This window comes from Hyperolius riggenbachi, chromosome 2 (genome assembly GCF_040937935.1).
Source record: "Hyperolius riggenbachi isolate aHypRig1 chromosome 2, aHypRig1.pri, whole genome shotgun sequence".
NCBI classification, from domain to species: domain Eukaryota; kingdom Metazoa; phylum Chordata; class Amphibia; order Anura; family Hyperoliidae; genus Hyperolius; species Hyperolius riggenbachi.
The window spans coordinates 217,125,808-217,141,511 of NC_090647.1; the positions used below are offsets into that span (position 1 = coordinate 217,125,808).

General features: G+C 45.6%; 1 protein-coding gene across 1 annotated transcript in view; it reads left to right on the forward strand.

Moving 5' to 3' along the window:
- Positions 1-15,704, forward strand: part of OCA2 (OCA2 melanosomal transmembrane protein) — a 489,993-nt gene that overhangs the window by 344,462 nt on the left and 129,827 nt on the right. Inside the window, exon 15 of the mRNA XM_068268142.1 lies at positions 7,567-7,699. Coding sequence (XP_068124243.1) covers positions 7,567-7,699 — 133 coding nt within the window. The remainder of the gene's footprint in view (positions 1-7,566; positions 7,700-15,704) is intronic.

Below are 15,704 nucleotides of genomic sequence, written 5' to 3' on the forward strand. Positions count from 1 at the left end.
AACAGCTCTTCTAACAAGTCACGAAGAAGACTTTGTGGGACATTAAAGAAAATCTGTAACGAAAAAACCTCCCCTAGGGGGTACTCACCTCGGGTGGGGAAGCCTCCGGATCCTATCACCATCAGAAGAGGCGAAACAGTACCCCCGCTGGAGCCTGGAAAGGTAAATATTGAACAGGCTGTCGGATCTGTCGGGCCGGCTTTGAAGGGCTGCAGCAAGACCCCCGTGGAATAGAGGAGGACGGGGGAAGCCTCATTAGGATCCGGAGGCTTCCCCCTCCCGAGGTGAGTACCCCCCAGGGGACGTTTTTCTTGTTAGAGTGTCTCTTTAAATACATCTTTTCTTTTCTGTTTAATTTCTACCATTCAAGGACTTTTTCATGGCTTTTTACAACTTTTTTTTTTTTTTTGGTTTGTACAAATGGTTATGGAAAACTTAAAAAGCCTCTCCCCACCCTTAATGCTTCTACATTAACCTCCTTCTGAATATCTGAGGTGAAGAGCTCCTTGTTCTTAACCTGCTGAGCGGTCTGGATGAGCTCAGCTCGTCCAACACCGCCAGAGGCTGCCGCTCAGGCCCTGCTGGGCCGATTTTCGTCAAATAAAAAGCAGCACACGCAGCCGGCACTTTGCCAGCCGCGTGTGCTGCCTGATCGCCGCCGCTCTGCGGCGATCCGCCGCGAGCAGCGGCGAAATAGGGTCCCCCCAGCCGCCTGAGCCCAGCGTAGCCGGAACAAAAAGTTCCGGCCAGCGCTAAGGGCTGGATCGGAGGCGGCTGACGTCAGGACGTCGGCTGACGTCGATGACGTCACTCCGCTCGTCGCTATGGCGACGATGTAAGCAAAACAAGGAAGGCCGCTCATTGCGGCCTTCCTTGTTTATTCTGGGCGCCGGAGGCGATCGGAAGAACGCCTCCGGAGCGCCCTCTAGTGGGCTTTCATGCAGCCAACTTTCAGTTGGCTGCATGAAATAGTTTTTTTGAATTTAAAAAAAACCCTCCCGCAGCCACCCTGGCGATTTAATCAGAACGCCAGGGTGGTTAATATTATAATAAGAATGCATGCTTTTTAAAGGTTGGCAGTACTTAAAGGACCTCTGTCTTGAAAATCTTAAAATTTAAAATATTTGTAAACATATACAGTTAAGAAGTACGTTTCTTCTAGAGTAAAATGAGCCATAAATTACTTTTGTCCTATGTTGCTGTCACTTACATTAGGTAGTAGAAATCTAACAGAACCAACCGGTTTTGGACTAGCCCATCTCCTTATGAGGGGTTCACAGGGATTTCTCAATTTTCAAAATGCACTTAGTAAATGGCAGTTGCTCCGTCCAACTGCCAAAAAAAGTGTACGGTGAGCAAGGAGGCTAGTCGGCAACTTTCATTTTGTTGAACAGCGAGGAGAACGTCAGCGCATACCACTAAGGCTGCATCTGAAATTACCACCAGCTCAGTGTGCAGCACCTAAATAGATTTTCTGCACACTTTGCATTCAATTCAGATGCAAATCATATGAAAATCTGCTACTACTTATTATGCCAGGTATGTCAAACCGGTCCTACGAGGGCCGAGATCCCCTCACATTTTTGATGCAGCTCAAATTAATTGATGGGACTGAATCAGGAAAGGTGTGGTCCATCAGATAGAACACATTTCTTTCTTTCTCAGTCCATCCTAAACACTGGCATGGATCTGGCCCTCCAGGCCTGGACTTCGACACATGTGCATTATGCAAACAGGAAATTCAGGAGGAGGGGCTGGGATCAGCTAACCTGACAGTTACATAGTTACAAAGTTAAGAAAAGGTGGGGGGAAAGGCTGCGCATCCTTTTTTTTTTTGCTTAGCTTCTCCCAAGGTTTTAAATTTAGGTTTGGTCACTTGCCTGGAGGTTTGCCTCACCGTGGCGCAAATGTCTAGTATAATATATTTTGCATGCAAACCATATTGGAAGCTTAAGTTCCTCCTAGTTTAATAAATGTTAGCACTTGTCTTGGGTGCAGGGCATGCGTTTTTTCAGTCTGGCAGAGGCGGTGTATGCCTGTGCGATTAACCATTCAATTGCAACATGTGTTTAGGGAGGCGCAGCCTTTCCCCCCACCTTTTCTTAGTCAGCAACTTTGTATAAATCTTTTTCAGGGAGTGTCTTTTTATAAAGAATAAAGGCCATGCTGGGAATCACCTATGGAGAGATGGACTAGCTCAAAACCTGTTTGTAATTAGGGAGGTAGGCGAACCGTTCGCCGGCGAACCCCTATGTGCCGCTACTACTTCCGGGTCTCTATGACCCGGAGTAGTACGGCTGTGCTGGGCCGGCGGTGCGCGTCTTTGATCGCGCGCCTGTTGCCAGCCACTCTCTGCACATGAGCTTGACATCACTCATGATGTCCCGCACATGCGCAGAAAGTGCCCGGCAATAGGCGCGCGATCAAGGACGCTCACCGCCGGCAGCAGCCGTACTACTCCAGGTCATAGCGACTAGGGATGCTCATTCGGATTCCGTGGAAATGCAATTTCCGAAATTCCGATCGGAAATTGCATTTCTGCATCGGAATGCGGAAATCGGTAATGCAAGTGCCGTAGGCGGATTTCCGTTGAAAATCGCGGACATTTCCGCCGGAAATCGCGGAAATTGCACCCAACTTTAACATTGATTTTCTCAAGGACATTTTCTAGGACTTAAGGGGGCTTTGCTATTAACCATTAAAGTCGGCGGATTTTTACTGTAATATAAAATGCAGAAAATTTGCACATGCCTATTTTCTGCATTTTACATTACAGTAAAAATCCATTGACTTTAGCGGTTAATAGCAAAGCCCCCATAAGTCCTAGAAATGCCAAATTGTCAGGGTTTATTAAACAGAATCTTCTGAACAAGATGAAAAAAAAAGTTTTCAAAAAGACCTTCTAGTGTTTGAGAAAATCGATGTTAAATTCGGGCGGAATTTCCGCGATTTCCGGCGGAAATTCCGCATTGGAATGCAGAAATTGGTAGCGGAAAGCGGAATCGGTAATTGTTACATGACGGAATGCGGATTTACCGCGGAATTGGAAATTGGCATTCCGACCATACCTAATAGCGACCCGGAAGTAGTACAGGGTGAGGTGTTCGCCGGCGAACGGTTCCCGAACCATTCGCCGACATCTCTGTTGGATTTCTACTACTTACTGTAAGTGACAGCAGCATAGGAGAGAAGTACCGTATTTTTTGGACCATAAGACGCACCTTGGTTTAGAGGACAAAAATCGGGGGAAAAAAATATTTATATACTAAACCTGATGCGTCATTTGAGCAGGGATGTCATGTGGGAATGGTAAGTATCAGACAAGATTGAGTGTGTCATCCTGGATTCTGACAAGATCTACACATTTCATAGGTCCCCATGACAAGATAACCAACTCAGTCTAAAGTACACATCAATAGTGTCTTCTATGCTGATAATACAGTGCTAAATGGCATGCAGAAACTGTGTATACATGTATGCTGATCACCAAAAAATGTGTTTTTGTTAAATACAATCTGTTATACAACTGATAGACTTCAGTCACTCTTGTAACCTGAATTCTGTGCTGGAAGTAGTAACAAAAAGTATGCTCACGGTGACACCTGGTCTTTCGTTCAATACATGCTGCTTGCAGTGTGATCGTACCTTTGTAACAGTAACAGCAACTGTGGATAGCCAGTCTGCAAAGTGGGGTCTGCATTGTTGCTAAAGCCCGAATTCCTTGTCAGAAGGGGATGCCAGGCTGCCGTCCCTCTGAAAGGCCTAGTGCACACCGGAGCGTTTCCGCTGCGGTTTGCGATCTGCTTGCGGGTGCGGATCCGCTAGGGTAATGTATTTCAATGGGCTGGTGCACACCAGAGTGAGAGGCGTTTTGCAGAAACGCATACTCCCGGGCTGCTGCAGATTTTGGATTGCGGATGCGTTTCTGCCTCAATGTTAAGTATAGGAAAACCGCAAACCGCTCTGAAAAACTGCACTTCAGAGCGGTTTGCCAGGCATTTTTTGTTACAGTAGCTGTTCAGTAACAGCTTTACTGTAACAATACATGAAATCTACTATACCAAAACCGCTACACAAAACCGCAAAACGCTAGCTGAAACGCTGCAGAAAAATAAGAAAAAGCGTTTCAAAATCTGCTAGCATTTTGCGGATCTGCTAGCGGGTTTTGGTGTGCACCAGGCCAAAGAGATGCCAGGATGCCGTCTGCTCGAGTCCCTCCATGCATGCCGTCTTCTTCCCGGGCTGCCGATTTGCAAAACTTAAAAGCTCCTCACGCGGTAGATGGCCGGCTGCGATCACGCGAGACACTAACACATTTCCTGCTCGCATACATAGTGAACACTTCCGGGAAGCCGTGAGCGTTCAGGCAATACCATCCCCCGACACACAGAGATCGTGGGTTCCAGAAAGCAGTTAGAGGTCAGACCACACCATCCCCCGATACACAGAGATCGCACCACCGCGGGAAAATACTGACGGCTGGTGACAGCAGGTGCCAGGAACACACAACGCGATCGAGCAGGAAGGTGGCTTTGTAGTACTCCTTTCTTCAACTTTCTGTGAGTGTTCAGGCTCGGCATCCCCGACACCCAGATGACACAGTAACATAAGAATGGGGACATGCAGGACGGAGGCTTAAAAATGCACAGAGCACCAACTGGAGACTCGGAGCTCAGCTTGTGGAGGGGACACTTGGCATACATTCAGATCATAAGATGCACTGACTCCCCCCCCCCCCCCCCCCCCACACACACACACACTTTTGGGGGAGAAAAAGTGTGTCTTTTGGTCCGAAAAATATGGTAATTAATGGCTCATTTTACTCAGGAAGAAATGTACTTCTTATTTGTATGTGTTTTAAATTTTAATATTTTCACGACCGTTCCTCTTTAAAGAACAACTGAAATTAGTTGTAGGGTATATGGAGACTGCCATATTTATTTTCTTTTAAGCAATACCAATTGCTTGGCAATCCTGTTGATCCTCTGCCTCTAATTCTCTTAGCCATAGACCCTGAACAAGCATGCAGCAGATCAGGTGTTTCTGACATTACGGTCAGATCTGACTAGACTAGCTGCATGCTTGTCTCTGGTGTGATTCAGACACTACTGCAGCCAAAAAGATCAGCAGGGCTGCCAGGCAACTGGCATTGCTTAAAAGGAAACAAGTATGACAGCCTCCATATTCTGCCCACTTCAGTTGTCCTTTAAGATTTTTCTGGTCACCTTTTGCAGAGTAACCCCTGATGTAATAGAAAATGTATGTGGACAATGCTCATAGATACCTAATACCCTGGAGAATTGCCCTCTTGCAGAATAATGGGTTAAATATCCTAGGAGGTTGGGATGCTGTTTAAATGTGTCTCGTCATAACACAATATTTTTAATGCAAAAATTTCTTTGCAATTTTCTGCAGCTTCAAAATGTACCACAGTAGGTTCTTTTTCAAGTTGCTTACATTTTCATACAGAATTTGTATAATCCTGCATGAACTCAGAATTATTTTCATCTCGTTGGTCATCCGTACTGTCAACTAGCTGTAGAGGGTAGTGCCAAATCGAAAAAGGTAAAAAGGGCACCACCGGTGTCTTTGAAAAAAAGGATGCCACCATAGGCTTCCATTATAAAAGCTGTGATTTGCAGCAATGGGTGCAAATTTGGGTGCAGGGAGGCACCCAATAAAATAGCTGGCCCTAGTCTTCCCAATCTGCAAATTGTAGCTTTGTATAATGAGTGCGAAGCCGCATTTGCATAGCTATTTTGTCCAGTGCCTCCCTGTGGCCAAATTATCATTGCTGCAAATCGCAGCTCTGTGGTGGGGGGCAGGGGAGGTTTAGGAACCACTGGGATGGACGGGGGGGGGGGGGGGGTCAGACTCGGGTGCTACCTGGGGAAGAAGGTTAAGGGTTAGGTGACACCAGGTGGGGGTTAGGGTTAGCCATCAAAAGCCGCAATTTATGGCAATGACAGTAGAGTTGAGTGCAGGGAGGCACCCAATAAAATGTCGGGCACAGAGCCTTACCACTATGCAAATTGTGGCTATGCAATAAAAAACTCATTACTGTCTGCTACACATTGCTTATCCTGTTTTTAATGTAATTTTCATATACTGCTTATGCACAAATTATACCTGTATTTTAAAATTTACATCACACTGTTTGCAACAGCCTTTGTAAGAAAACTCTCCAGTAAATTTGTGCCATTTTCTTTCTATAAATATTTTACACTGAAGTAATTTAATAACTTTTATTCTTCTGAAGTATAGCTTCCTGTTTTAGTTTTGCCAACATACTGTTTCCTATGGCTATTTTGTTTACATGATATTAAGGTCTTGTAGGTGGCAAGACTTAGGGCCAGTAGACTCATGCCCCTTAGATACACTCCTTCTGGCAATGATTTCAAAAGCAAACAGTATCTTTGGCCAAGGTCTGTAGTGGGCAAAAGGCCATGATTAACCCTGTTGCCGCTAATATTTTGTGTTGTCCAGCACATGAGGCCTTGGGAACACTTGCTGATACAACGGTCTAACATTATGGGGTTGATTTATCAACGAGAATAACTAGCGCTGTTTCAGCAGTGCTCGTTAAAAAACAATTAGCTGCCCCTATGGAGGCTACGCTCACTCCTTGCAGCGTAGGGTGCCTCATTTTGTTACATGCATTGCTTCCTTAGCAACGCATGCACCTTTAAATAGCAGCCACCTCTGTGAAGTATTGCGACCATGATACTTCACTAATACTTCACTAGTGTGGCCGCAACTATGTTAATCAACATAGTAGTTGCCACACTAGTGAAGTATCACTAGTGTGGCACACTACGCTGCAAGGAGCAAGCGTAGCCTTATAGCAACCGCCAATTGTTTTTAAGTTGATGAATCAACCTCTGTCTTTTTTTGCCCAGGACTTGAGGGATCCATGTTGCCAAGTTAGCTTTGTTGCTGGTGTTTTACAGTTAATTATTGGTGGCCTAGAACAGACCTTGCTTGATTATAAGAGGTCCTGTTGTTGCATTTTAAAAAGTTTCCTATTCTATTATGCTGTAGGCAATTAGTTACTGCAGTGATGCACTAATGCAAGGGGACCTAATTCAGATGGTGAAGAAGTCCCTCTGTAAACATAGGACAGAGCTCCTACTTTTTTTTTTCTGTACAGCTCTGCAGAAGATGTCTGCTCTTTAAAAATACTAAATAATATTAATAATTGGAAGATGAAAGAATATGCAGGCTCAGGCTGTGCACAATATTTGTAAAAGAGAAGAACATCCAAATAGGCAAATGGGGGTTCTCAGATCTCATCATAGAAGCAAAATCAGAATTATCTGTAATATCTGCATTATTGATTTGAAGTCATTTGGCGTTAATCATATTGCAATTCACCTTTAAAAATGCTGTTTGGTGGACTAACAGACATGTGGAAAAAAATACATTAAGGAGTACTTTTTCTATTTTTTATTTTTTTTTTGACTGTACATTGCTATTCATTTAAAATGCATATGTAGAAGTATTTTTTGCTCCAGAAATGATCTCTTAAACAGTTTTGGATTTAATCCGTTCTTGTCCTTTCTCTAGGGATTGGATTTTGCCGGATTTACAGGACATATGTCCCTTGGGATTTGCTTGGTTCTCTTGGTTTCTTTCCCATTTCTCAGAATTTTATACTGGAACAAGAAGTTGTACAATAAAGAGCCCAGTGAAATTGTTGGTAAGATTATATGTGGGTAGTTTATTCCTTATGGTATAATTACACAAACAGTATATGGGTTTTCAAATAAGATTGTCATTTGAAAAAGCGTGAGAATAACATTACACCCATTATATGTATTTTAATTTAAAAAAAGCAAAATATAGTGCTGGAACTTGTAAGAAGCATGGCTGAGTTCTATAGGATTACTTGCACAGCGGCGATTGTGTTGCAATTTCTGCCAATCACACCTGCATGTATGCAGCATTTTCCAAGCCATTATGTTGCAATTATCATTGATTGGAATGAGAATTACAAAATGCACGGAACATCATTATGCAAAATTGCAATCACTAGGCGTTTGTGATTGTTTTGCCTTGCCGATTGTGAACGGGGCCTTTTGCACACCTGAACTGTACTTAAACCCCTGTAGCCTTTTACTTACCATGGGCTTCTTCCAGCTCACCGTAGTTTCAAAAGAATGAACAATGGCGTCCGCTGGGGACCTGAATGAAAGTCATGCCGACTGTGCATGCGCAGTCCTGTCTGGGCGCCCATCTCAATCGCGCTCCTGTTGCCAGGAGCACTCTGCGCATGTGCAGTTCATTCTTTTGAGAGAGCGCATGTGCAGAATGCTCCAGGCGAAAGGAACATGATCCTGGAGGTCGCATAGATGGAGTTGCACATATTCGGGTTGCACATCTTATGGAGCCACCAGTGGAAGAACGTAGGAGACCCAGAGGACTCTATGGCACCTTACGGATAACTGGGGCTGGAAGAAGCTCCATGTAAGTAAAAGGCTACAGGTTTAAACACAGTTCAGGTGTGCCTTAACAAAGGCACCTAAAACTCTGTGGTTCAAGGTTCACATGTACTCACTTCCTGTAGCTGGAGGGTAACAGAGACTACCCTTGCTACTTCTCAGGGGCGTAACAATAGACCCTGCAAGGGATGCCTCCGGGGGGGGGGGGCAGAAGCCACAGGGGGGAGGGGGGCGAAAGTTTGAGAGACTGACCAGCAACTAAGGGCATGGAGAGAAAGGCCTAGTGCACACCAGAGCGGTTCGGCTGCGTTTTGCGATCCGCTTGCGGCTGTGGATACGCTTGGGTAATGTATTTTGGTGCACACCAGAGCGGGGGGCGTTTTGCTGAAACGCATATGGATGAGGCATTTTCTGGATTGCGGAGGCGTTTCTGCCTCAATGTTAAGTGTAGGAAAAACGCAAACCGCTCTGAAAAACGCCTGTTCAGAGTGGTTTTGCCGGCGTTTTTGTTACAGAAGCTGTTCAGTAACAGCTTTACTGTAACAATATATGAAATCTACTACACCAAAACCGCTACACAAAACCGCAAAACGCTAGCTGAAACGCTACAGAAAAAAGAAAAAGCGTTTCAAAATCTGCTAGCATTTTGCGGATCTTCTAGCGGTTTTTGGTGTGCACCAGGCCATAATGTAGTCTACTCTCATACCCTTGTGAGGTTGACTGCATGTGTCCACCACACCGATAAGGAATCATACACACTTTGGAATCTGTACACTGTCCCTGCTCCCTAGGGTTCGTAAAAAAAAATCTCTCACACTGCAGCAGTTCTGATGACTTCATGTACAACATTACAAAGGAGTCACAGTTGGAAAAAAAGTTGTAGACCTTCCCTCGGAAGAGATTCCTAGATTCTTATCACACACAGGCTAGTGACCTGACCTTATGGTGTCTGATTACTGGACACAGTGGAATGGGAAAGATCGATGTCTGACTGGCTGCCTCATTGAGAGCTTGTTGTCTCATACTGAGTCCTAGATCCCCTAATAACAGTATCAATCAGTGACATTCTGACCGTTTTGCCAAAGTTACAGTGAATACTATATCTTCTGTTCAGCATGTCATTGTTGTTCCTTCATATAGCATGTGCTCTCATGTAGTAAAATGACTGTGTGTGTATGTACATACTGGGAACAGAGCTGCGACAAGTCCTTGTCGTCTGCAAGGGGCTGGGGGAAGCCCCGGGTAAGTAGATCTGGGGGTAGCATAGATTGCCTGACATATCCTTTAAGTCTGTGTTTATTTCTGCATGGGGAAAACATATTGGTCCTTTTCCTGTGCAGAAAGTGAGGGGGTCCCTTCCAAAGTTTTGCAGGGGGGCCCAGTGATGTCTATTTACACCCCTACTACTTCTCTATTGCTACCAGCCGCCATGTATGAACTGTGCATGGCTGTTAGTTTTCAGCCCCAGTGCCGTTTTTATAAACAGCGGCTGCTAACTCTGTCTACCTGTCCCCACTGGCAGACTATGATTAGCTGGCAGCATATTAAAGGACAACTGAAGTTAGAGAGAAATGGAGGCTGCCATTGTTATTTTCTTTTAAACCATGGAAATTACCTGGCTTTCATGCTGATCCTCCTCTTCTAATGGTTTTAGTCTGGGCTGTCATTAGAATTTTCTGGGCCCACACCGGGCAAACCTACTGGGTCCCCCTCACTCTCCTCTGCCCCCACAGACCAAATCACAATTTGATAAGAAGCTTGTAGTAATCAGGTAGTGATAGGTAGATTGTAGTGGCTGCAGACAGATAGTGGTAAAGCAGAATGCAGTAGCAGGCATGTACTGATAAACTGATTGTAGTGGCCGGTAGGTAGTGATAGGCAGATTGTAGTGGCTGTCAGGTAGTGATAGGCAGATTGTAGTGGCTGGCAGGTAGTGATAGGCAGATTGTAGTGGTCAGCAGGTAGTGATAGGCAGACTGTAGTGGCCAGCAGGTAGTGATAGGCAGATTGTAGTGGCTGGCAGGTAGTGATCGGTAGATTGTAGTGGCTGTCCGGTAGTGATAGGCAGATTGTAGTGGCTGGCCTGGCAGGTAGTGATAGGTAGATTTTAGTAGCAGGCATGTAGTGATGGGTAGATTGTAGTGGCTGGCAGGTAGTGATAGGCAGAATGTAGTGGCCAGCAGGTAGTGATAGGCAGATTGTAGTGGCCAGCAGGTAGTGATAGGCAGATTGTAGTAGCTGGCAGGTAGTGAAAGGTAGATTGTAGTGGCTGTCAGGTAGTGATAGGCAGATTGTAGTGGCTGACAGGTAGTGATAGGTAGATTGTAGTGGCTGGCAGGTAGTGATAGGCAGATTGTAGTGGCTGGCAGGTAGTGATAGGCAGATTGTAGTGGCTGGCAGGTAGTGATAGGCAGATTGTAGTGGTCGGCAGGTAGTGATAGGCAGATTGTAGTGGCTGGCAGGTAGTGATAGGCAGATTGTAGTGGCCAGCAGGTAGTGATAGGCAGATTGTAGTGGCTGTCAGGTAGTGATAGGTAGATGGTAGTGGCTGTCAGGTAGTGATAGGTAGATTGTAGTGGCTGTCAAGTAGTGATAGGTAGATTGTAGTGGCTGGCAGGTAGTGATAGGCAGATTGTAGTGGCTGGCAGGTAGTGATAGGCAGATTGTAGTGGCTGGCAGGTAGTGATAGGCAGATTGTAGTGGTCGGCAGGTAGTGATAGGCAGATTGTAGTGGCCAGCAGGTAGTGATAGGCAGATTGTAGTGGCTGTCAGGTAGTGATAGGTAGATTGTAGTGGCTGTCAGGTAGTGATAGGCAGATTGTAGTGGCTGTCAGGTAGTGATAGGCAGATTGTAGTGGCTGGCAGGTAGTGATAGGTAGATTGTAGTGGCTGGGAGGTAGTGATAGGTAGATTGTAGTGGCTGGGAGGTAGTGATAGGTAGATTGTAGTGGCTGTCAGGTAGTGATAGGCAGATTGTAGTGGCTGGGAGGTAGCGATAGGTAGATTGTAGTGGCTGGGAGGTAGTGATAGGTAGATTGTAGTGGCTGGCAGGTAGTGATAGGCAGATTGTAGTGGCTGGCAGGTAGTGATAGGCAGATTGTAGTGGCTGGCAGGTAGTGATAGGCAGATTGTAGTGGTCGGCAGGTAGTGATAGGCAGATTGTAGTGGCTGGCAGGTAGTGATAGGCAGATTGTAGTGGCCAGCAGGTAGTGATAGGCAGATTGTAGTGGCTGTCAGGTAGTGATAGGTAGATTGTAGTGGCTGTCAGGTAGTGATAGGCAGATTGTAGTGGCTGTCAGGTAGTGATAGGCAGATTGTAGTGGCTGGCAGGTAGTGATAGGTAGATTGTAGTGGCTGGGAGGTAGTGATAGGTAGATTGTAGTGGCTGGGAGGTAGTGATAGGTAGATTGTAGTGGCTGTCAGGTAGTGATAGGCAGATTGTAGTGGCTGGGAGGTAGCGATAGGTAGATTGTAGTGGCTGGGAGGTAGTGATAGGTAGATTGTAGTGGCTGGGAGGTAGTGATAGGTAGATTGTAGTGGCTGTCAGGTAGTGATAGGCAGATTGTAGTGGCTGTCAGGTAGTGATAGGCAGATTGTAGTGGCTGGCAGTTAGTGATAGGTAGATTGTAGTGGCTGTCAGGTAGTGATAGGTAGATTTTAGTAGCAGACATGTAGTGATGGTAGATTTTAGTGGCTGGCAGGTAGTGATTGGTAGATCTTAGTAGCAGACAGGTAGATTTCAGTGGCCAGCAGGTAGTGAATGATGGGCAAATTGACCACCATCATATATCCTCACTTACTTGAGGCTAGTTCTTTAACCACTTCAGCACCACAGGGTTTTTTGCTTAAAAACCAGAGCAATTTTCACATTTCAGCGCTCCTCCCATTCATTCACCAATAACTTTGTTACTCATCAGATGTAAATGATCTATATCTTGTTTTTTTGCCACAAATTATGCTTTGTGAGGGTGATATTTGCTTTTAGTAATTATGTTATTATCTGTGCATTTTAAAGGGAAAAATGAGAAAAAAAAAGAAAAAATACACTATTTCTCCATTTCCATCCACTATAGTTTTCAAATAAACAATGTTACCATAGGTAAAACCCACACATTGTATTTGCTAATTTGTCCTGGTTATCTCAACATTTAAATAATGTTCCTAGTACAATGTATGGCGATAATATATTAGTTTCTGGTTTGTGTTTTTTGTTTTCTCATTGTACTCTATCAGTAATTAAAAGCCCTTATCTTCATGATTAACAGTAATACACTCTCATGGCATACATATTTTAAAAGCTAAGTCCCTAGGGTAACTATGTATTCTCTTTTCAATGCTGTCACTTTTGTTTTTTTTTACAAGTATTTATTTAGGGGTATAGAGTACATGAAAATAAGTTTTATTGCTTTTCATTCAGTTTTCCGGTAAAAAAAATCACACGACTTAACCCTCAGTTGTCAATCACAAAATCTATTATCTCACTTGTCACGGTTAAAATGATACCCTATATACATAATCAGATAGCTTATTGGGCATACAGCACACTGTTTACCACAAGTACGCCTATCTACTTCCCTGAGCTTCAGATGAAGTTTTGTGGGGAGTAGATAAGCGTAGCAAGGGATTCAAAGTGTTTAATGGCCACTGTCTGCTGTGCTGTCTGTGTCTTGTGATTGTCTACTCCCTTGCCTGTGCATTTCCTCCTCCCATCAGCTCAAGGACAGTAAAGTGGGGAAGCCTGGAGGGGGTGGAGTTTTTAGTGGATGGAGACAACACAGGAGACATAGACATCACTAAAGAGGTGGGGTGGAGGAGGACAGTGGTGAATAGGCAATCAGACAATGTGATGTCACAGCAGATGCCAGTATGTATACACACACACCACATGCAGCTGTGCAATGCTAAGTTCCCTGCCCCCACCCACCCTCCCGGGTACATGGCTGGCAAAAGGCAAATTTTAATTAGCACACCTGGAGAAGTGCAGCCATGCCAACAAACCCATATGGTCAGGAGTTGGGACACAACTAAGTACTGTAAACTACCGCAGGCTGCAGCTGGGGTCTGGTATGTGTGGTCTATTGTTCAGCAGGCCCCAGATTCCTTTGGACCCCATATGCCCCTCCCCCTGTGATGCTCTGGTGGTGGCCCTAGATTTAGTCATAGGCCTCTTTCAGATGAACTGTAAACATGACATTTAGCTGCCGATTGCCAGGGCCAAGCATTTTCCGGCTTCAAAATAATGCAACTGAATGGTAGCATTAGTAACCATAAGCATGTCAGCGGATGACATGCAGTGCGGTTAAAAAATGCAGCATGTAGCATCCAGGGCCAACTGCCTCCAGCTTGGATACATATCCAGAGATGCCGCAAGTACTGCATGCTTGCAGCTGTCTACAAGCACCCTGCACATAAACAGGATCAGCTTACAAGCAGTTAAGGCTCAGCCACATTATAAGCGGTTTTCTGAGAGCTTTGTGATTAATTGGCACTTTCTGAGCACATTTTAAAAATCGCTCCCATTCACTTTCATTAAAATCGTGGTAAAAATTTCATAAACGCAGCAATTGTGTACGCAAAAAATCGTATCGATTTTTACTGTGATTTTAATGAAAGTGAATGGTAGCGCTTATAGTGTGGCTGAGCCCTCAGTGCGCTTCTGTCAGCTTTTCTTGTGAAAGAGCCTTTAGATTCTGAACAAGCATGCAGGTCAGATGTTTGACTAAGTTTGACTGCATTTACTGCATGCTTGTTTCAGGTGTTTGAATCAGATGCGTCTGATACTTAACTACCTTTCGACTGCTCCACGCCCATGGGCATGGCCGTGGTGGCAGCCCCAGGACCACCTAACACTGATTGGCGTCAAGTCCTGGGGCTGCAATTTGCAGGAGCGTGCGCATCTCCTGCTCGGGGGTGGAGCTCCGCCCCCTCTTCAGTCTCCGAAGACTGTTAGACGGCGTAATCGCCATCTATTTACATGTGCAGCACTGCGATTGGCAGCAGCGCTGTACTGGGGACAGCCGTGTGACGCGGCTGTACCCTGGGGGGACAAGAGGGCAATTGGCTCTCATAGACAGAAACCCATGAAAGCCGATCACCAGGAAATAATAAAAAAAAAATAAACACTGGGGGGGGGGGGGGGGGGGGGGGTTAGGGGGCGATCAGACCACACCAACAGAGAGCTCTGTTGGTGGGGGGAAAGGGGAGGGATCACTCCCCTGCTGTTGTGCAGCCCTGCAGCTTGGCCTTAAAGCTGCAGTGGCCAATTACAGGAAAAACAGCCTGGTCTTTAGGGGGGTTTAGCACTGTGGTCCTCTAGTGGTTAAATGATCAACAGGATGCCAGACAACTGGTATGTTTAAAGAAAACCTGCAACCAAAAAAACCTCCTCCGCTGGGTACTCACCTCGGGTGAGGGAAGCCTCCGGATACAATTGAGGCTTCCCCTGTCCTCCTCGGGTCCCCTGGCGGCGGCGATAAAGCTCCCCGAACAGAGGGGATTTAAATATTTACCCTCCTGGCTCCAGCGCAGGCGAAGTATCTGCTCCCCACTTGGAATTAGGTGGGAATAGCCGATCACTGTCGGGCCGCTCTACTACGCAAGCTCAAGTCTCCTGCGCCTGCGCAGTAGAGCGGACCCAAAAGACATTGGCTATTTTCACTTGTCTCCGTGCAGAGAGCTGCAACAGCGCCCCCGCTGGAGCCAGGAAAGGTACATAAATCAGCACTTGTCAGGCTTGTCACGGGGGGATCCCAAGACACTTCGTGGGAGCCAGCGCTGGACTGCCTGCAGCTACAGGGGAGAGGGAAGCCTCATTGGGACCCTGAGGGTTCCCCCTCCCGAGGCGAGTACCCCCCCAGGGGAACTTTTTTTTTTGTTACAGGTTCTCTTTAAAGGGATTCCGAGCACTGCTTATGGGCATGCCTTTAAGCCAGATGACTTCCAACAAAGTTGTGCTATGACCCCTTTGGAGGAGCCTCTTGCAATGGTCGTGCGTGTCACTTCCTCTTCCTGCTTCATTCAGTGAGGCAATTCTCTAATAGAAAAGATAGGGGTGACCCGGAAGTTATAACACAGCCAAGATGGCAGCCGTGATTTTTAAATTGGAATTGAATGAAAACTGTTTAGTGTAGAGTAGCGATTCAGGCATCAAATGAAAGAGGAGATCACAAGCTACAGAAAGGTATGCATCTTTAAAGAACAAGCGACACCCATGCTAACCTAGAAATAAAAAACACATAAGTAGATAAATACTACTTCTACGTA